The sequence below is a fragment of the Lissotriton vulgaris genome, chromosome 12 (assembly GCF_964263255.1).
Source record: "Lissotriton vulgaris chromosome 12, aLisVul1.2, whole genome shotgun sequence".
In the NCBI taxonomy this organism is placed as follows: Eukaryota; Metazoa; Chordata; class Amphibia; order Caudata; family Salamandridae; genus Lissotriton; species Lissotriton vulgaris.
In genome coordinates, this window is record NC_141700.1 from 319,686,691 (window position 1) to 319,709,924 (window position 23,234).

The following is a 23,234-nucleotide window of genomic DNA, read 5'->3' on the forward strand; positions in this document are numbered from 1 at the left end:
GGAAAGTGGAAAAATAACCAGTAGGGGAGATCCAGTGTGCCCTGAGATGTTAAGGTATAGAATTTAGACTTGCCTGTGTCAGAGTAAAATTCTGATTATCTTGAATGTGACGTAGAAAGTGTCTTTATTATCATCTTAAATGGTAGCACCACCAGATCTTGGGATTGAAAATCTTCTGGTAAAGTAATACCAACCAGCACTACTGGAACACCTTTTGAATCCCTTGGCATAGTAGGAACATTTCTACATTAAACAGGTAGCGGAATAGATTTGTTTGAAAGAAGAGAAATCTTGCATGGTGAAACTCTACCACCTTGGGGGATGGGGGGGGGTCATATGCAGAACTAGAAGTTGTAAAGGAGTCTGCACAATATCATCCAAGGATCACTTTGACCAGAAGAGGGACACGCAATATACGCTTAAAGAATTTATGCTTCTGGTACATCTGGTACTCATCATCGAAGATCTATATGTCGACATCAAGTGCTCTGGTGGAGAGTGCTTTAAACTTGAGAAATGTTTAAAAGGTGAATGCCTTGATATGCCCTTCCACCCCTTGCTCAGAACATTACAATTCAGTATGTTCTCCATGGTGGTTTAACCTGAGTCATGAGGCCCAATATTGTGGCTGTCACACGTGTGCTGCCTAGTTGTGATCCTGCATCACCAAAACAGTCAACCTTGTCCTAAAGTGGGCACCCCATGCCATGACCTTTTGCCCCATCTGAATTTCATACTCCAGGATCTACCACAGGATTTGAAGATTCCACCATCTATAAAAGTTAATCTCAAGGCATGGCTATGTTCTTGGCTTTTCTCCCTGTTAATGGAGAGAAAGCCTCTGCTTGGGCTCCGATCTTCACTAAAGTTCCTCTGCTCAGGCTCATCTCTTCCCCGTTCCTATCTATAGTCCAGGCTATTTTCAACCCAGACATAAAGAACATCTTCCAAGTAGGTTTCTGCTTGTGGTGCTCTTGAAGTCCTTCTGCAGCCCCACTTCAGCCTTTCTTTGCATTCTTGGAATCATTCAACCTCGCCCAGTGCTTTCTTCAGTGGACTCAAGTCAGTGATAGCTATGGAGAGTTAGATACTGTGTGGGACTCCTGTTGGGTCCCTGTACTATTTCCTGTACCTATGTATTATGCCCCTATGTCAAGCCCTCATAGTTGTCATAACTGTCTCTTGGGCCTCTGCAGTGTTATAGTCAGACCCTGTGTGAACCTTGTTTTTTTATCAGTGTCTCAAATCATGGAGCTCTATTAACTGCTACAGGGCATATCAAAAAGAACAGTCTTCATGACAATTCCTTTGGCTCTAGCATGATAAAGTAGTCACTGATGAGTTGAATGATAACCATAGTGCATCAGGTACCAGAATAAATCTTGTTTGAGTCTCATTTTCTCTAGAATGCTGTAATTCATCCGAAATCCATGTAATTGACAAAATATTCTATTTTAAAGTGATGTAAGAGCAATGAGTAACAGTAGTCTTGTTTTCTGTTTAGAACAAAACAAAGCTGGCATGCAAGATTAGACTACAAAAAGCACAAGACAAACTCTATTTGGCGTGAAGAGCTGTTGACTACAAACCTCCATTGTGTCCTTTCTCTCATATTCCTTTCCCCACTTCTCTTTACCTTCAGCACTGAGAGCAGGCTTTTTCATGATTAGCACTGTTGACAGTGAAAGAGACTGGTGGGTTGCCACATCTTTCCGCAACATTCAGATCCACAGGTTAGTGATGAATTGATTTTAATACATGGAGACACTGAAATGCATGTTATTTTGCTAGGAAATTGATTACGAAAGAGAGTAACACAGATCAATTAATGTTATGGAAGGGGCAAGAATATTTTGTCATGTACTTTTATATATACTGAAATTGATGCTCGGTTTCTTGAAGGAACTGTGATTTTAAATACACTCGCTCATGAAAATAATCAGAGAATGGTTGGTTGCCGCCCAGGTTGGAGGGGAAAAAACATTGGGGCATATTTAAGGTCTAGATGAACTGTGCGAAAATCCTATTATGTATGTTACACAGATGTGTGTACAATTTTGGTTTTTATGAGCATGATAGTTGTAAGAAAATCAAATCAAGTACTACTGGTATGAAAGATATACTTTTACCTTAACGCACATTCCAGTGGACTTAAGTCAGTAGCTGCCTACCCTCAGAAAGCAGAAAGGTTGAAGGCTACCCCCGCATGTCTTCAAATCCATTAAGAGGGGCGGGGAGAAGAGAGAGAGAGAGAAGAGAGAGAGAGAGAGAAGAGAGAGAGAGAGAGAGAGAGAGAAGAGAGAGAGAGAAGAGAGAGAGAGAGAGAGAGAAGAGAGAGAGAGAAGAGAGAGAGAAGAGAGAGAGAGAGAAGAGAGCGAGAGAGAGAGAGAGAGAGAGAGAGAGAGAGAGAAAAAGAAAGAAAGAGAGGGAGAGGGGTTTAATCAATTCTGTGCCTGGGTTATGAAACATTTGTTCAGCGTAGCAGTGTCAAACTTCAATTAAAGCAGGCAGCTCAACATTCTGAACCTGATGATCGGAATACCAGCAGGTGGGGCAGGACAAATTGAGAAAAACATGACTCAACACGATTGGACTAGGTGTCTACCATGGGTTTCTTGGGGTTCTACAGGTTGGGAAATTAGTTATTTAAACAGCAAAGTGGAAAGCAACGTTTCCACTATTCATACTGCATTTGCATAACGCTGGGTCATATACGAACGAGTTACTTACCTTCGGTACCGATGTATCTGGTAGAGATATAGTCTAGCCGCAGATTCATTACCTTAGAATATCCCCAGGAGTCAGACTGGATCCGTAAAACATTCTGCAGCAGCACCTCTGCGCGCCGGGCGTGGGGTTGCACGACTCCGCCCTGACGTCGTCCACAGACGTGACATCAGTGGAACCATAGATGCCCCTCCCGGTGCACTGACGTCAGTTTTCGGCAGAGAAACTTTTCCACGCCACAACGCTGAGCCACCACCAAAAAAACTGTTAGAATATGGGAACAGTGTGTGAAAATGATGAAAAAGGGAAAGACATTGAATAGTGAAAAACAGAACCATAAAAGACAGTGCCAGGCACCGTATATTAAAAACTAGTAAAAGAAAAAGAGTGGCGCACCGCTCTGAGCAGTAACCCCTCAAAAGTGAAGGCCAACCACTCTTGAAGGTAGAGGAAGATTTAAACAACATCACAGCAGACGGCAAAGTCAGCAAGCATAATGTATAGCCGTGAAGGACAACAAGTCCGGAACACAGGAGCTAGCACAATTGACCACCAGACGTCACCAGAAAGAGACGTTGTATGCCCAATAAGATATCTGTAAAATGTGGCAGAACCAATAGACTTCAACCAAAAGGAGAGCAGAGGCGGTAAGAGACCCCAAGGCGAAGGAGAAGGGGAGAGCAGCGGGTGTGAAAAAAACATGAATAGACCCACACTGTACAACCCAGGGCGTAGGGTTGGAAAGGATACATGACACATGAGCATAACGCCCAGTTACGAGAATGTGCGGAATAGGGCAACGAAAACAGAATGAAGCATCCTGTGACGGAGTGAAGTGAAAATGTCACCCCGTAGAAGGGTCAAGCCACCTGGAGAGAGGTGAATGTAGAAAGCCCAACCTGAAAAGACCCTTGCAGACCGGGGAGGACGGACGGGCGTTAAGGAATCAGCAGCTAGACTATGTCTCTACCAGATACATTGTTACAGAAGGTAAGTAACTCGTTCATCTGATAGAGACTTCTAGCTGCAGATTTCTTAACTTAGAATAGATACCAAAGCCATACCCCTAGAGGAGGCAGGTCTGCGACTGAACCCCATTAAGATCCCGAGGGAATGTAGCCGTCAACAAGGTGACGATACACAGTGGGGACCGCAAGCCAGCACAGCCACACCAGACCATGAAGCTCAGAAAAGAGCGAAAAACAGAGGGAGGCAAAGGCACCACAAGCATTCCAAGAACCGCATGAAAACCTCATATGTATACCGGGTGAGAGAAAGAAAACCGATACTAGATATGTCGGTGTGAAAAGGAAAGTTTATGACTTCGCAAAGAAGTGGAACTGAACCTAGGACTGATGGATCCACAGGATCCGGCATGCCGACAGTAAGTAAAACTCACAGAGATGGAAACTGGTATGACAGAGGCAGCGCATTCCGTTTCAGTATGCACAACAGTGGAAAAAAGGGACTGTTGAAGCCTGCACCAGCCAAAATACGTGGGACAGCATTGGCAGGATGCCAATCCATGGCCAGAAAGTGCAGGGAGTATTAGAAACAGAAGACACACCATCACATAGTCGAACTGTCACAAGACAACGGCCCCTCGCGGCGGGATGCCTGGCTTTCACCTTGTGGATACCCTGCCGGGGTTATCTCACAGGGGAATACCAGGACGGGTTCCCTAAGCAAGCGCCGGGAAACCCTTTGTGGGTAGCTGTGCGCTATATAAGCTCAAATACATTTACATTTACAAAGGGCTGACAGCAATCAGCAGAAGCACCCAAAACAGGACTACAGTAAGAACGGTAGTCAAGCAGAGGACTGGAAGATATAGAAGCATACCGTGTGGACGCTAGAACTACATGAGAGCCGCAATAGCAAGTAGGCAACCGGCAAAAAGGGCCACCAGGCAAGCTGGACACCCACATTAGAGCTCGTAGTATGAGCTCAAGGACCACAGACACTGCATGAAAGAACGTTGTTTGCACGATTCTGCTGTGTGAGAACACAGAGCATATTTAAAGTAAGAAGAAGAAATATGCTCAAAAATGAAGCGTAACACTATAAAAGACTATAGTACGCGAAAAGTACTAATAGCCATGTGGAAGCAGAACTGGACAGGACAATGGCCAGGCCCGTAAACGATATCAGCCCCATGCCCTGGAGGAGCAACAGTGCCCCGCAAGACAGACGAGGAAATGTAACCAGACACTATAGTGGAAATAGCAGGACCAAGTGAATGGTCCAGGGACCCATGAAGCGAGTATCTAAAAGAGGACACTCCACGAGAGTGACACAGTAGGAACCCAAGCAGAAGTGTGGGAAACAACTGCGCGGAAGCAGCAGGGGATGTGTAAAAACTGTTAAAGGGAAAGTTCCCAGAAAACGATGGCACAAGGCAATGTGCAGTAGAGATGTACATGACCGCCACATGCAAAGGCAAGCCCAGAAAGGAACTCCTACCCAACCCTTAGAGGGAAGAGGAGAACCAGCACCACAGACGTTGAATAAACAATGCAAACACCCATGATAGCAATTATACCAGGGTGCAACTTTAGGTTGCACCAACACTAAGAAAGGTGCCACACAGTGGTTGTTTCCTGGCGCAAAACGAGGATAGGGCGCCAGTGGTGAGAACTGCAGCTGAACTGAACAGAACAAGGGCCCTCGGGATAGGGACTGGCAAAGAAAAGCAGCCATCTAGGGCAAGAGGATCACAGCGATGTTGAAAAACGCCCCAGTGAACGCAGGGTTGGCAGAAGCCATACGGTAAGGAACACATACCGATGCTTAGAAGGACCACCAACAACTAGAGTCAACTGCACCGAAAGTACAATAGAGCCATGCCAACGTGAGGATCGCAGAACAGCAGAAAAAGAGGCCCATAGCAAGATTTGTGGTGAAAAACTAAATAGGAGCGTACCAAGGCTAAGGCAGCTACATAATGGCCTATAAATACCCCACATAGGGTAAGTCTCAACCCCTGCGAGGGAAGTGCTCTTGGGCAAAGCACACATTCAGAGGACTGAAAGGAAAACAGAAACAGCCGTCCGGCAGCACTGAACAAATACTGAGATGGCGGAACAACCGCCTACACCATCCGGGTTCCATGCAAAGAACCCAGGACACCTTTGAAAGTAAATTAACAAGGCAAAATTGCTGATACAGAGGAAAAAACACTGTAAGGCAGAAAGTTATGCCGCAAAATTCATGGCAGTCCAGACATGAGGCGGGAGACCGATGAATTTGCGTGACTGTCAAACAGGTCCACGCCATTGAACGGCAGATCTCTAAGAGCATCCTGAACACTGTCAGGGAAACGACTGTTGCGCAGCCAAGCATGGCGGCGTAAAGCCACAGACCAAGCAAGAGCTCGTTTCACCAGTCAGTGGCATCAAGGGAAGAGCGGAAGGAAAATTAAGCCATTCCCCTGCCATCATGCAGAAGACGGATCAAGTCCACCCGCGGGCCTTCTGGAAGTGAAGGAAGAAGGTACTCGACTAAGTCCCAAAGGGTAGGAGATACACGTGCGAACACATAAGCAGTATTCAATGCACGGATGCCAGCACTGGCAGAGGCGAAAAAGGTGGCGACCACATGTGTCTAACCACCTAGATTCGCTGGTGGGAGGCAACAGAGGCAGGACGGAGGAAGACTGTAAGTCAAAGGCCGCCTGAACAACTAGGCCCTGAGCCCTAGGGTGAATGGACAGACAGAGCGGATCATTTGGGGCAGGAAGGTGTCGACGAGCTATGGCCCGATCAACAGGGTCATCGGAGGAAGGCCTCGCCCATGTGCCCAGTATGATGTCAAACAAAGATGCCCCAAGGGGCAGCAAAGGCTCCACTTCAACCGGCTCCATATGGAGAAGATCCAAGAAGGGATCAGAAGGCAGAGAAACCACAGGGGGCTGAAAACAAAGAATAGCTGTTGCCCTGTGAATAACCCGTGCGTAGGCAGCACTAGCCTCAGTTGCCATCAGGGGAGGCGACAATAACCCATCAGTAGGAGATGGCTGAAGACTAACCTGTCCACTAGACAGCAAAAGCGGAGGAGCCGGAGGCTGATCCGGGGACCACGCCACACAAGGTACCTGCACCATGGGCCGAAAGAGTCAAAGATCAGGGGAGTCCAGAGGAGCGTCAACCTGTGGCTTAAGAGGAGGCGTAGGCTGTACGGGCATCGACCGATGCTGCGTGGGAGTCGCATCGACATCCAAGAAGTCGAGTGGGATATCAACCTCCTGAAATAGAGGAGACGTGGACGTCGGCACCGGCATCGACCAACGAAGAGCCGGAGTTATCTGGACGTCGACGACCTCCAAAAAAGACTCGGGCTGGGCGCCGTCTAACGTCGACCCCACTGCAACATATGGGGAACAGGACATTGAGCCCGGCGCCACCTCCGATGTCAGCACAGGAAGCCGCTCACGGCTATGCAGAGACTGACGGAGTGGGCTAGACAGGCGCCAGGGAGGACCCATTGGGCCGTGTCCTGTCAGCGTCGTATCAGCTCCGGAACCGGAGTCGATGCACACAGCCGTTACAGAGGACTAATCTGTCGCCGAGGACCCGACATGAGTGCCTTACACCTCTATGGGACCCGAAGGCGCACCAGGGAGAGGGGGTGACCCAAAGTAAGAGTGGAGTGCTTTAGAATAAGCCTCCATTTGGGCTTGTGTCGCTCAGGCACCCGGAAAGGGGGGGGTGCGAAGGAGACGACCGCCGGAAGCCTGTTCCGGCAGGGAGCGAGAAGGACAGGTGCCAGCGTCATGGGTATGGGAGGAAGACCTCCTGGACTTACGCTTGTGTTTATCCGCCTCCAAACGACGTCTGCGGGAACGACCTCAGGAGTGGGTTCGATCCCGAGAGGAAGAGCGGCGACACGAAGGTGCAGGACCGGACAGCCGGGCGGCCAGCAATGTCATACGACGCTCCCGTAAGGACTTCGGGTTCATCCGTTGACAATTGTCCCACTTTTTAGAGTCGTGGTGCACCCCGAGGCACCACATATAGGTGGCGTGCGGGTCTGGTACCGACATCCGACGTGCACAGGTCTCACATGCTTTCAAGCCCGAAGGCATTGCACACTGTTCCGGGACGCCGAAGGCGTCAAGTAGACCAGAAAAACAGGTCAAGGACCTGCTGGTTTTCCAGGATCCACGTTGGGACACGGAAAAAGAGAAAACTGACGTCAGCGTGCCGGGAGGGGCATATACGGCTCTGCTGACGTCACGTCCGTGGACGACGTCAAGGCGGAGCCGCCACCGGCGCAGAGAGGTGCTGCTGCGGAAAGTTTTCCGGATCCAGTCTGACGTCTGGGGATATTCTAAGTTAAGGAATCTGCTGGCTAGACGTCTCTATCAGATAAGGCCTACAAAAAGCTTGTGTTGAGCAAGGCACTCAGTTGGGGCAGTATATGCTTCTTCTGCATCTTCCCCATCACAACGTCTGAGATCATTGCACCCTACAATGAAAGGTCAGATTCGGAGAACCCTATTAGCAGATAAACAAAAGGCTGATTACACAACAAATAAAGGAACGCATTCACAATGGACATTTTTACTTTCTTTTTTAATGCATAACATTATTAACATACTTTGAAACAAAAACTTAGGAACCGAGTCATCTCTACTTGGGGTTTAGACCTCTAAAAAAAGAGGACATGTGCTACCCCACTGGGGCTCTAAAGAATTTTAATATTATCAAAGGATAATACAATATTTTTCTTTCCCCAAAGTCCTTTGAGTTTGCATTTGTGGTGTTCGAGTTCAAGTCAGTACTTCAATTATATTCCTAACTTTATATGCATCACTGAGTTCTACTCCTCCCACCCCCCAAAAAACAAAACAAAAATAAATGGGCACCCACAGGTAGCTCTTCACTTTGTTTTTCCACTATTCACCATTAAGGCTTTAAGGCTCCAGGAAAATGGTGATTGGATAGCAGAGTAACCCAGGCATAAACAGAAGAACTTGATAAACTGTCTTGGGTTTTCAGCTACAACTCAAAACTAGCCCGTCAGCAACAATTCTGACAAGGAGCATGGGTTACCTTGTCTTTACTGTTGCCTTGTGAGCATAGTAGTAGCTAAATGTCTTCCATATCAACTGGTCAGAGACTTCTCAGTTATGCAAGTTATATATCCCAAACTAGGTTTCTAAATGAGATTACATTTTAATGTACTCTTTCTGGATAAGTTATGTGGTATGCCTCTAGCATGTGCGATCTCAACCCCCCCCCCCCCGCCTCCATGCTGCACTTTTACTACAGACTAATAAGAAAACTGGACAAGAGCTTACATTACACACTTCAAAAATTGGAAGGTTGTGCATGAAGAGGCTACAATTCCAGGCAGGAGATCTTGCTGTGGAAATGTGCCTGCATAAGATTCCATTATATGAAGCAAAAGCAAGCCTGTCTCAAGAAATATTTTGCTATGTTAATTTCTAAGTCGCCAAATTATACCAGGACCCGTAACCTTTTGAGATACAACAGTACGCATAGCACTTACTCAGAAGCGATCCAGATTTCCAGTACTCATTAGAGCTTTATTGACTGGGCTGCAGGTTGAACTTCCACGACTTTAGATTAAAGGTGAATCAATTTTAAATTGAAATGTATTTTAAAATATCTCAAATAGTAGTTTTAAAAAGTGAAAGAAAAACTGGAAATACTAGTTCAGCAGCAAACCATGAGATATAGCACAAAAAAGGTAACACGAAAGCAAAGAAACCATTTTACCACAATTTAGAGTCTTGGCAGCTTGCAGGAACACCAGAAGACACATACAGATTTATACCAGTAAGTCCGTGAAATACATATGTATTGATCGCCAGATCATGTATAATGTTCAGTTTTTGCCTTCTATTCAAAGCATTAAGATTGTCCATTTTCAGGTCTGGATCACAGGTCTATACTTCCTTTTGGTTTGAACTTCTTGACTGAACGCTCACTCGATCTCAGTTGGAATTTACTACCGTAGATGTAGGTGACAAAGCCATCAATCTCCACGCTGAACACACTGTTAACCTTAGGAATCACTGAGGGGAACCAACACAAAGATAATGTAAGTAATGAGTTACTGGTGTACAACACAAAAACACAGATTTGAACCTCATAAATTAAAGCTTCCACGATATGTCTGATTAACAACTTTAAACATGGGGCGATTCACAAAGGTATGATTACCAATACTTCAACCAGGAAACTCAGAACCTTCATGAAACCCCACAGACAGAATGATACTTCAAAGAGAAGGCTCCTGTACCTCCACCTCATCACTCCCCACCGGAAATGCAAATATCTTCAGATGGAGAGAAAGACATACACACTTAAAATCTAAACAAGTAAACCAATCCCCCTTCCACAGCAAATCCCTTACCAGATGTATTACTCCATTCTGCAATGACAGTAAACGATCCAATGGGTCTACTCTCTCAGATCAATGACTGACTGCATCTCCTTGTCCTAGTTTTCCACCAAATATATATTGATAATTATATTATCATTGATACTACTCTATAACATTTTTTCAAAGAGCACTTCCGCCTTTTAATCCACCATCTTTCTGTCTTTAGTGCCAAAACTCAAACCCTTTGGCATCCTCTCCTGAAGGGGCTATGCTACTGAGTTCAGCCTGAAACCCCTCACTATCTTGCAACACCCATACGCTTTCTAAATTACCTACTTGCCGCCGCTGTTGGCATTGAACTCTTCTGAGTCGCTGGAGCCCCTTCGAGCATTGCGGGGTATTGCAGCCCTTTTCAATTGCAGCTGAACTGCCCCTGAACTGCCCCTGCATCCCCCAGCCCCGCTCCCACTGCCATCTGGGGAGCCGGCTGCCGAGCGGAGTGCAGGAGGACTACACCTCCCAGCAGACCACGCAACCCGCGTGGTCACTCGTCAGCGCCAGGAGGCGTACTAAAACAGAGGCACACCTCCCTCGCGGGACGCCGGGCAAAGGGCGGGCCCTCTGTGGCCCTCAGTGGCTGAGGTAGGCTGGGCTGGGCCCTGTTATTTTCATTGACTTTTTATCATTGACTTTGTCGCTTTTCATATCATACACGTTTGGCAGCTGGATGAAGGATCATTTATTGAAATTACTTCGTCGCTCCTTTGCATTCTACTGCTGGTCAGTTACTGCTGCATCTCCAGAACTATATTTATTCTTTTATGAATATTGTATTATCTTGTGTCTATTCTTCTGGAGGTAAACTACTTGTAAAATATTGACTTGTGGGACAAATCTGCAGAAGATGTCTAAAAAGTTACGTTCAGGAAGGTTAGTGGGAGGAAAACCTGGTGCAAAAATAGATAACATCCGCACAAGAAATAAATCTGTGAATAATCCCCCGTTGAAGGGTCAATGCCAACTCTTTGAGCTATGGGACACTCCTACGGCTAAGAAGTCTAACTGTGCCACAAAGGAAGCTCTCCGCGCCGTAGTCCAGGAGGATTATACTCAAGGTGTCACAGACTCTTTGCCTCCTCCTTTGCTGACCACGCCACCGCAAACAGTAGCAGCGGTGTATCCCTCCCCTGTACACTCTGAAGGGAAGGGGGAGAGTAATCTTGGAGCTCTCGTATCTGAAGGAGAACCTGGGAATCAACCACCTATGCCTCAAGCTCTTCTGAATGACAAGTTGGGTGGGGATTCGTCATCATTATCCATTGATCTTGAACTTTGTGGACGCTATGTAAATACAGCTAATTTGGAGATTCAGGAACCTATTAAGCCCTCGGGGGGTGCTACCCCATCTGGGTTAATGTTGTATAGTAGTACCCCTTCGTTAAACGGACAGGATATGTCCGATCTGTTAAATGTTTCCAGGAGCTCGGGTCTCAATCTATCTGGTATCTGTCGCCCAGCGGAAGCTAGTGAGAAACCGATCTCAGAATCCATGATTGCCTTGGAATAATTACTAGCCTCCATTCTATTTCTCCTGGGGAAATTTGTAGGCAGCTCGGATTGTATCCTGGATTCAGTCACCCAAATACTGAAGACATTGTTACAAAAATCCCCAGATACGAGGAGTGTCCCCCCCTCCAAAGTTGAGCCCAGCTCTCCAAATGGGAAAATAAATGTGCTCATAGTGGATTCTGACATAAAGGCTGCAGACGTAGTTCATGGAATGCATACTGCAGTGCGGCCCTTAACCGCAGTGCCTAATTGCGTTAAGAACTCGGTTCTAGAGATTGAGGAAGAAAATAAATCTACTCCCGGCCCTAAAGTGGTTCAAGATTTATTCCCTATCTTCATGTCTGAAAATAAAAAAGATCTTACCGAAGATAAACAAGAGGTAAAGGTAAAAAATGGTAAACATAGAAATAACAAAGGGAATAAAAGGAAACCAATCCGAAAATACAGGAAGAAAAGGCAACGACGGATAATCTTCCAAAACTCTCAAGTTGCACTGGAGAACGAAGAAATAGATTTGGATCCCACCTCTACATCTCTAAAGGTGGAAAGTGAATTGTGTCCACCCTCTTCTACATCTCTAAAGGTGGAAAGTGAATTGTGTCCACCAACGTCTTTGGAAGTTATGCCGCAATTGGAAGGCCCTCTTCCAAGTTCTTCTCCATTGACTGCGACAAGAGCCCCAATTCTATATCCACTAGGGCCCCTTAACCCTTTGGCCCCTCCTTTCTCTTCCGCCCTAGAGACTGGAGACCGCACTCTTCCTGCGCGCCATTCAAAAAACTCAAAGGCGCATGTGGATACTCTTGCGTTAGACTTTTTACCTTTATTTGATGCTGACTTACCCCTAAACAGAGCATGGCTTCTTAAGCGTTTTAGCGAGATTGAAAGTCTTCACCACATTCAATCTAGGGACATTGAGTTAGTCTCTTTGTATGGTGGCGATAGGGTGCTGAGTATAAGGGTTAAATTCTATTCTCCTATCATTGTAAATTTGATATTACAGCAAGCCGAGAATTTTCAACGCACAGGTATTGATGTTCTCCCTATTCTTAACCTTGGTAATACAAATCCTTCCCCTGGGATGGTACTAAGGGGTGATAAACAAAATGGGGTAGCCTCCCCTCTTAAGAGACCTGAAGATTTGGGTCTCTAAGGGAAAACGTTCGGTCTCTCAGGTAAAGCCACTCCCGCTGCCTCAGAACTCCTCCCTTATAGAGGATAATAATCGGTGGAATTGGCTGCACAGTGCTTTATCTACAAAAACCACAGATAACCCCAAATTGTTTCATCATCTTTAACATCCCATTGAAAATCATTTCTTGGAATGCGGCAGGGATTCACAGTAGCCCAGAGAAATTTGATTTTTTATTCTCTCTAGGAGCAAATGTGATTTGTATACAGGAAACCTGGTGCATTAACAAGCTGGATGTTTCGAAGGATTTCTATGCCTTGGAAGTGCCAGCTGCCCCTTCCAAGAAAGGTCACGCTAGGGGGGGAATCGCTTGTCTATTATCAAATAAATGGCAGTGGAGATTTTCCCATTATATCGACCCATGTAAATTTTTTCACGCTATAACCATTGAAAATCTGTTTAGTAACTGTATAAAGTCTCCTATTGTTATCCTCAATGTGTATATTCCCCCAGAAGAGCGTTTTAATTTCATATTGAAGCAGGTATTTCGTTTTATTGAGCAAATTAAAAATGTTGCATCCCCTCCGGAAATTATCCTTGTAGGAGATCTGAACTGCAAAATCTCCAATGCTAGTCTGAAACTTTTTAGAAATAAATCTAAAGAAGAGGCGCACTTTGTTCCCCAACCTCTCTTCCCTGATAAGTTAGTGACTAATAAAAGAGGGAAGATTCTGCTAAAAGAACTAGCGGCTGTTGAGGGACTTATACTAAACGGGAGATTCCCGTCCGATGTGCCTGCCAAATTTACACATAAGTCTCCTTTTGGGTCTTCTATCTTGGATTATGCAATCTCAGACTATGGCTTGTTTCCTTATATCCAGGATTTTATGATTATGCCTACATCTTTGAGCGACCACAGTATACTGTTTATAACTATTTCCTTAAATCCTATGCCCACTGCGCCTTGGTCTCTTGAGGGCAGTGACGCTGCCTTCCACGCTTCCTCGGGAAGGTGTTTTTATTTATTTATTTTTATTTATTTCTGAATTTGTAAAGCGCATGGTTACACTTTCAGTGTGTCCCCGCGCTGTCAGAAGAGCCATCTACTCCGTCAGTCAGACAAGACGGGTTAATCTTTAGGGAAGAGGAATGTTTTGAGCTTTCTACGGAAGATGAGCTCCGATGTTTCCACTCTTAAGCTCAGGGGGAGAGAGTTCCATTTCTGTGCCGCCAATGTACGAAAGGATCTTCCTCCCATTCTGGCTTTCTTGTGTCTGGGGACAGCGAGGAGGCCTGCTCCTAACGAGCGGAGTTGTCGAGTGGGCGTATAGGGGCAAAGAAGGTTCCGCAGGAAGGCCGGGCCCTTGCCATGTACGATCCTGTGACCAATACAAAGGACTTTGAAATCAATTCTTTCATTGATCGGAAGCCAATGTAGAGTTTGTAGGGATTTTTTTGAAGGGGCTCTTCTGGGCAGCCGGAGGACCAGGCGAGCGGCAGCATTCTGAATTGTCTGCAGTCGCCGCCGGCTAGTGGCATTGGCTCCCAGATAAAGGGCATTGCCGTAGTCCAGTCTTGACGTGACAAGGGCGTGGACCAGGGTCTTCCTAGATGATTCTGGGAGCAGGTCGATGGTTTTGCGGAGTTTCCGTAGAATCGAGAAGCACGTACCGGCTACCCGTCTAGTGTGGTAGTCGTAGTCCAGCTTTGAGTCCACCCATACTCCCAGATTCTTGACCTGATCACTAGGGGTAGGAAGGGGCCCCAGGGTCTGCGGCCACCAAGCAGATGACCAGACTGAGGGGGGTTTTCCAACAATCAGCACCTCAGTCTTGTCACCATTAAGACGGAGGCAATTCTTCGCCATCCATCCCGCCATATCCTGGAGGCATGCTGAGAAGTTAGCGGCGGCTTGTTCAGCAGGTTGGGTCAGAGCGACCACCAACTGTGTGTCGTCTGCGTATGTCACTACTTCTACCCCGTATCGTTCCGCAGTAGTAGCCACGGGGGTGACATATAAATTAAAAAGGGTTGGACTGAGGCTTGAGCCCTGCGGCACTCCTTGACCGAGGTCGAAGGTGTCAGAGCGTGCTCCTCCTTGCTCTACCGAGAAGCTACGGTTGGTGAGAAAGGATTCCAGCCATGACCAGGCCAAGCCTGTCACCCCTCCTTTCTTCAGACACTGTAGCAGCGTATGATGTGTTTCTGGAATCCCGCCGCCATTATTGGGGTACAGGATTTATTATCTGAAACTCTAATAGAATTAAATGAGTGGCGTGGGCATGAAATAGTTTATTTTGAAAAATTCATGCGAAACATTATTTTACATGTAAAAAAAACTTCTCGCCCTAGAAAAGGGGTAGTGGCGCCTAGCATACTGCGCAGCCTGAATAAGGAAATAAATAAACTTGTCCGTGAGCAATATCTAGATAGAGTTATGGAACGAGAAAAAGAAATTTCTAGGCTAAAAAGAAAGAGATGCAGACTAAAGGTGAAAATAAAAAAGGAAAAGGAGGATATTGTTTGGATCAATTTGAGGGAATCAGTTGCTCATGGTAGGAGCAGAGAATTCTGGGCAATAATCGGGAAGGGATGTGGTACCAGAATAAGCCCTTCTCCCATCTCTATAGCTGAAGAGGTATGGATTACTTATATTCGGGACCTTTATGCAGGCAATGGTATTACAGGTGAAGATATCACCCTAGATGTAATACCCGAAGGACTCATTAACTATCCCTCAGAGGAAGAAATTGAGATAGCTATAAAAAATATGCGTGCCTCTGGGGCAATGGGTCCTGACGAACTCCCCATGACGGTCCTGAAACAGGATCCTTTAAGGTGGAGTAAAATCCTGTATCCACTGTTTAAAGCCTGTTTTTTGTCTAAAACGGTACCTGCTTCCTGGAGGGGAAGTATCTTGGTCCCTATTTTTAAGAAGGGAACTAGGGATAGCCCCAGCAATTATCGTCTGATAGCCCTCCTCGACTGTATCGGAAAGGTCTTTGCGAAATGTCTATTAAACTCTCTCTCCGATTGGGTCGAGGAGAACAATATCTTGCCTTTTGAACAGACTGGCTTCCGGAGGGGCCACGGTACGTTAGACAACCTTACCGCTCTACATGTGGTTACTGATAAATACATGCAGGTGAGAGGGGGGGGGGTTGTGTATGCCGCTTTTATTGATTTCTCCACAGCGTTCGACAAAGTAGATCGCAGAACGCTGTGGAGAAAATTGGCAGCTCTTGGCGTTCCAGCCTATCTATTGGAGCTGGTTCGGTCTCTTCATACAGAGACCTGATGTAGGGTCTTGCTAGGGGGCGAAAGGGGGCTACCCCATCAAATTCCATCTCTGAATGGCCTTAAACAAGGCTGTCTATTGGCTCCCCTTTTGTTCTCCTTATATACGGTAGACCTACCAGCCGCCTTGTCTGTCCGAGAGGGTATTGCCCCGGTGGTGGGGGGGACTTCTATATCCTGATTGATGTATGCCGATGACGTCCTTATTTTAGACTTGACCCCTAAAGGACTTACAAATCGGCTACATGCTCTTCATGTCTTTGCTGCCGCCCATGGCATGAAGATTAATATATCCAAAAGTAAAGTCATGTGCATAGCCGGTAAGAAGAAGTGCCGATCTGTAAACTTTGGTTGGTATATCGGCGGCCAAAAACTGGAGGTTGTTAATTCCTATACCTTCCTGGGGAAAATCATCACGGCTAACTTGAGTGAGAGGCTCCATATTGAGCATAGTTCACGCAAAGCCCTCGCCCATGGCAAAGGTTTAAATTCCCTCTATCAGGCTACGGGGAAAAGGCACTTTTCGTGCTTATTGGAGGTGTATAGGTTTAAAATCCCCGCAACGATATTGTATAGTATAGAACTTATAGAGGTGAAATATTGGGATTTTTGCCATAAGATTGAGGGGAGACTACTAAGATCCCTATCCTCCCTAAATACTGCGTGCTCTTTGGCTGCCTGCAGGCTCGACTTCGGTCTCAGGAGCAGCTGGGTACAGGGATTATGTGCCCTAGTAAGATGGGTGGCCTGCCTGGCTAGAGCTGAATTAGGGACGATGAGAGCTCTCCTCAGAAGCGAATTATTGGTTAATTTTAAAGAGTTTTCTCAACTTGTAAGGAATTTTAGAAAAGCCGTAACCCTTCTAAAATTAGATGAAAACACTTTGTTTTTGTATTCTCCCTTACAGTTAAAACTCGTTTTAAAAGAGGCCTCGTGGGATCTATGTTTTCAGTCTGATAAAAAGTTAATCGGTGAAAAAAGGAATGTAGACCTTCTCCTTAATGCCTATGTGATGAAGTTGGCCCAACCTTATGTTACATGGAACCTGCCGCATGGTATTCGTAGATTTTGGTTTCTTTTACGTTACGACCTAGTTCCTTTAAATCTACTCTTATCTAAATGGTATGGTTCCTCTTCTATGTGCAATTTATGTAAATTGAGTACCCAGGATTGTATGCATGTTTTACTGATCTGCCCTGCGCTCCGTAAATTGCGTCTTAGATGGTTAAAATGTATTTGTATCCGTCTGGGCATTTCCACTTTGAATGGCTTTCTCCATGCACTTTATTGGCCTCCTAATGAAATGTTCTGTTTCCATATTTTTAACTTTTTTAAAGGATTTTTAGCTATTTATTAATATGCCTCTGGAGATGTTTGACATTGCGACCCGCTGTAGAGTTGTTATTGTATGCTAGTTTTGTACTTAAATATGTGTTTCCAAACGTTATAATTGTGATATGTATTTGTCTCTTGCTTTTATTGTGTAAATTTTATGTGGCCCTCTTTTGAGAGCCAAAACATAATAAATAAAAAATTGAAAAAAAAAAATTGCAACACCCATACATACCAAGTAATTCTCTCCCCATTGCTTACACAGTAGGCGAGTTGCCACCCACCCAGAAAGCGATACAAGAATGGTTGACTTTTGAACACATCAGTTATAGATCTCGGACCAATATTCCCCCATGAGTAGTTCTTGCATGACCTCTTCTTTGCTGGACAAATTCTGCACTCTGTGAAGCAGACAGATAGGACCAAACTCCATAAAAGCAGCTCTTTTCACAGGCAAAAGATGCCCTGGTGATGCAGTGACCAGGGCTGGCCTGCTCCACTAATTTATAGTCTACTTTTCAGTAAAATAGTTTTTCTTTTCTCTGCAGACAGGGCAGTATCTAGGCTTCCCGACGAACAAACTATAAGCTGAATCCATTGATGCAGCTCTGAAACAACCACTTGTTTCTCATTTATAAACAGCCTCTCTTCAATCAAATATCTTTTTTAGTGGACCAGCCTAACATTCTAGCCTGACAATTCCTCGGGCCTCGATCCAATCCCCTTCTGTCATCCCAACCTCGCTTTCCAGTGATGGCCAAGGCTTAAGAATTTCAGTCAGGAGTCACTGCCACTTTATTAGGGGGAGAAGGTTGTGAGCACTCAGACCATGGTCCGATCCCCAACATTCTTAGGAATGTATTTTCTTAGCCAAAACTTCACATACTATGTAACATATTGAGCCGGAATACACTATGGAGGTAAAAGATGCTTACCCACTAGTGGGTCAAACATCACTTTCCTAATGTGTTCAGCAAAATTACTTACTTTCTCCTTTTTTCAAAGAGGAATTTCAGTTTTCTCCAATTCCTCCTCTTTCTCAGAGTCAGTTTCAAATTCCGAAGAACAACTAGTCTCTTTCCATACTCTGAGAACTCCTTGAATCTAGGTTTCCTCTTTCTCAATCCTTTAACAGAACGCTCTCTCCTCTGGCCTTTACTGTGACCGAAATGTTTGCACTATGCAAAGTTCAAAGATAACTCCTGCACATAACTCTCGACATTTTTGGCACCATTTGTCTTATGCTTTTCAATCCCATTCTCCTCCTGTGCATGCTTTTTCATCCTACTCGCTTTACCTTCTCTCTTAGTTTCCTCTAACACTCCTCCCTCCCCTGCTTACCAGAACCTATACTCCTCTGAAAATGGACCCCCTACTTTTACAACCTCCTACTGAAATTAAACTCTCAAATATCCTCTAAAATGTATCCGTTATTCCCCTTGCTGTTTTCTCAACACACACACACATGCGCACAAATGCACACACGCACACACAGACACGCCCTCTGAGCACCTACATTACCAACTTCACGATCCTAAAAAGACAGCACCAGTGAGAGACATTCTGAAGTGTAATCCGTCACCCAGACAAATAAAAACAAATACTAGTGATCCCTTCCAAAAGGATGGGTAAAGCAAAACTGAAATTTTCAATCAACATGTACAGTAGCATTCGATTTAGCTTCAACACTTAATCTAGCTACACAAAGAACAAATTACTTACATTTGGTAAAGACTATCTTGCTACAGATTCCTCACCTTTTGAATATTCCCCAGTTATCAGACTGGATTTAGAAACTTTTCAGAAGTACCTTTGGGCACCAGTAGTTGGTGCCGTGTGGCTCAGTACTGATACAGTTCAGCTCCGGAAATGATGGTTGTAGCCTATATAGGCACCACTCTGTCAGTTGATTTCGAATGTCCCCGCCCCCGACAGAGTCGCAAAAGCAAATTGATATGCCCAGTGTAAAAATTAATAGGATTGGGATCTCATTAATGGAGTTCACTGAACGGGGAGAGTGGGAGTGTCTGTGAGAATCTGCGACTCGATAGTCTGTAGCAGAAAGAGTGTTAAAGAAGGTAAGTACCTTCTTCTTCTGAGAGACTACTAGTTGCAGATTACTCACCTTGTGAATAGATATAGAAGCAGTTCTTATTTGGGGGAGAGTCTGTGAAAAGACTCAAACAAGAAAGTCCTGCAGCAGAGAGTGAGCAAAATGCCTCCCTTGGCGAACCGGGCAGTCTAGACAAAAGTGCTATGTGAACTTATGGAGGGACGCCCATGTAGTCGTCTGACAAATGTTCAGGGCAGGAAGTGCACTGAAAGAATGAACCCTGATAGAAAGAGTATGAAGTCGTTCAAGAAACTGCTTTAGGGCCAATGCATGATCTTAAAGGTGGACAAGATCTAGAGGAAGATGGTTGCCTTTTTAAGCTCCAGAGAACCCCACAAAGGGCAGATTGTCCACCCAGGCATCGAGAAATGTACTTGCTCACTTGCTACGGAGAGTCTGTTTTTATCAAAGTGAACTATTTTAGGGTCTACTGGCTTGTTCTGGTGAGATGGCAAAGGACAGGTATTCTGTTCATTCAGAAAGTGAATGAGCAATAAAGAGGTCTTTAAATCTTGTTTTTATCTTCTCATATTTTCTGAGTGTTCAGAGACACAGGTCAAATGTCAGCCTACGTGTTCTTACAATTTGCTTATTTTATCCTCGACATGTGCTGTACAAAGTGTGGAATGAAAAGCAGTAGGATGTCCTTTTTTAACGCACATTTAAAAAGCTTGTGAATTACCAGTATAGACATTTCTAAATATATTTCAGTAGTTATAAAAGCACATTTTTTGCAATTGTGTAATAAAAAAATTCAATAGAATGAAAACAAGTCAGACCACTTTACTTGGTAATGTACAAATGATAAATATGCTGAAACCCAATTTTGGCAGATTATTGGTTATATGCTAAATAGTAAAACTGCATATTAGTGGGGAAAACTGCATATTAGTGGGGAATTGTGTGGCTATTTCAAGGAACACGTGCGGTTTCTAAATGATGTGCTACCATATCATACTTTAGTAATATATTTACTAGAAGTGAGTTTTTAAACATGAACTGAGAAACATTCCTGAACCCGCTCTGGTGACAATGCTATTCATGAACTAAGAGGCAAGTCAGGGGTCATGTGCACCCCTATATGCAGAGTGTACCCCTATATGCAGATTAGATTCTTATTACACATACATCAAACGTTTAGTCAATTAAATCAATATGTTTTTGTACAGCAGAATTGCTGAACTCATATTTGAAGGTGCTCTAATTTGTGATAATGAAGAAAAAGGTGATTGTGAAATAGAATATTTGACTGGGATCACACAATTAGAGACCAGTTTACAGGTCAAGTACATTACAGTTAGGTTGAGTGGATTACTCAAGTCACTATACCTGCAGGTCTGGTAAAAAATTTTATGATTTCGATTCATGCCACCCGGTGTACTTTGGTATAATCTATTTAAAAGCAGTGTTCCCTAGGGGTCCAAGCAATTGAGTCTTCTCAAACTCCTTAGAGGGGTGAGGCAGAGAAAAGAATGTCAGCAAGATGATGTGGAATGGTGTCAGGCCTTTAGTCAAGAAATATGGCTGCTTGCGCAACACAAGCTTGTGTAGAAAGAAGGTGGTTTAAGGTCGGTTGACAATAAGATCTTGAGACTCACTCACATAGTGCTGATGCAATGGTAACGAGAAACTTTGTCTTGATGGTGAAAAGCTGCAAAGGGCAGCTGTGAAGCAGCTCATAGGGAATGCATATCAGGAATGTAAGGGTCAGGTTAAGGTCCCACTGGGGCATGACAAAGGGAGAAAAATGAAACAAGTATTGTAACCCTTTTAACAAAAAATACCCCACATTAACAACTGGAGACTCAATGAAGGCTGATACGGCAACTTCAAAAAAGCAGAACGAGTCGGAAGGTACCCCTTTACTGTGCCCAGGGTAAAGCCTTGCCAGGCTAGGGCCAAAAGAAAAAGGAAAACGTCAGAGCACTTAGTCTGTCAGCCAAGTACCACACCAAGCCACAAATTTGTCCCAAAGACAGGCATGTACAGTTTCTGTCGAGGTATGCCTAGCTGCCAGGATGACATCAACCACCTTGTGAAGGAGAATGAATGTGGTCATCTGTCATCTCTCAATCTCCAAGTATAAATGTAGAGATCAGGAAAGACTCTGGTGTAGAACCCTGCTCTGCTGCTGCAACAGAGAATCCTCACAGAGGGTCTGACTGATCAGAGGAAAGATACTCAGTCCCAGGAGTTCGGATTACCATACTCTCCTTGCCCAATCTAGAGTCACTAAGATGACTTGGGACAGGTTGGTCCAGATCTGCTCGGGAACTCGAGCAGGAGTTGTATCTTAAGGAAGGAATACAGAGTCCAGAGTTTCACTCAAATGCGGCTCGGAATGAGGAATGTCTTGGAAACTCCAACATGCAGAAGTGCTGACAATGCGCGCTCCTGGAGGTGGGGAGGAGATCAAGTCCAAATTCTCCCCATTCGCAAAAGCGACCTTGCCCTACCTCAGGGAATAAGTGCCACGCGTGATCAGCTAAACGTCAAAGGCTGGGTTCGGCCACGCGGGCATTCACAGAGCATGCCAGGTGGTTCACCATTATGAAAATTCTTTGGTGGTTCAGCCATTTCCAGAGGTGCAGGGGCTCATGCCACAGGATCCGTGAACCGGCCCAGTTCTCTGTGTTGCACGACCACATGGTGGTGGTGTTGTCTGTGTGCACCGGAACCAGCCTTCCCTTAATAGATGGGAGGAAGGCTTTCAATGGCCCTCAGACCTAGAAGGTTGATCTGGAGCCAGGTTTCCGCAACCCATAAGCGATGCATCGGTTTACTGCTATCAGCTCTGGGTGGGGAAGGGAGAGGGGTCTGCTGCGGATCCGATTACGGTCCAGTAAACAGTACTGCAAGTCTTTCACAGTCTCCTCTGAAATCTGTATGTAGTTGACGAGATCCCCTTGATATTGGGAAACAGATTTCAGATCCCACTGCAGAGCCCACATATGCCACTGGCATGCTCAACCAGCAGGATGTAGGAGGCCATCAGTCCCAGAAGCCTCACAGTTGACCTCACTGATATCAAAGATCAAGGCTGAAAGATCAGGATGACAGCCTGAATGTCCTGGATTTTTTCCTGAGGAAAAGGCATGAAATCGAACTGTGTCCACATTGGCTCAGATGAAGGTGAGTATTTGAAGAGGCAGGTGCTGTAGTCTGGAGGTGGTTGACGACTGCTTGACACAAGCTCGCCTTCAGCAGTCAGTCATCAAGGACCTCCGAAGGTGTGCTGCTACCACCGCCATCACTTTCAAGAACACCAAGGGGCACTCAAAATACCAAAGAGGAGCACAGTAACTGCAAATACTCATGTGCCACAATGAACTGCAGGTAGTGCCGAAAGGTTGTCCCCTATCTTTCGCCTGGGGGTAGATAGAAGGTTCAGAAGTGATAGAAACAAGGGTAGGGCACCTGCCTCGCACCGAATACCTGTGAATACTCAAAAGGCATGCTAAAATGATTTGGCACATAGGGCTGCAGCAGGTAGGATAGCGGACTGGGCAGCCTGGTGACCTTGACCATGGAGCGGTAGGCATTATGTCTTCAACTGCGAAACTCCTGGGCGCTTTATGGGGGTTGGATTGGTGGATGGTATGGGGTACTGTGGGAAAGTGTCCCTTTTTGCATAGTTAATATCCCCCACAGACGTTTTGCCTGACATCTGATGCAACCTGACTTGATGTGCCCTGGGTCCCTGCCGAGGGC

The 23,234-nt window shown here is 45.3% G+C and overlaps 1 protein-coding gene across 7 annotated transcripts in view; it reads right to left on the minus strand.

Moving 5' to 3' along the window:
- Positions 1-8,281: 8,281 nt before the first annotated feature.
- Positions 8,282-23,234, minus strand: part of POP4 (POP4 ribonuclease P/MRP subunit) — a 239,088-nt gene continuing 224,135 nt past the window's right edge. For 4 of the 7 annotated variants that reach the window (XM_086945105.1, XM_086945107.1, XM_086945108.1 and 1 more), the window contains one exon: positions 8,282-9,769. In XM_086945105.1, coding sequence (XP_086801231.1) covers positions 9,633-9,769 — 137 coding nt within the window. In that variant the 3' untranslated portion in view covers positions 8,282-9,632. The remainder of the gene's footprint in view (positions 9,770-23,234) is intronic. The other 3 variants (XR_015302419.1, XR_015302421.1, XR_015302420.1) reach the window with 1 other exon arrangement.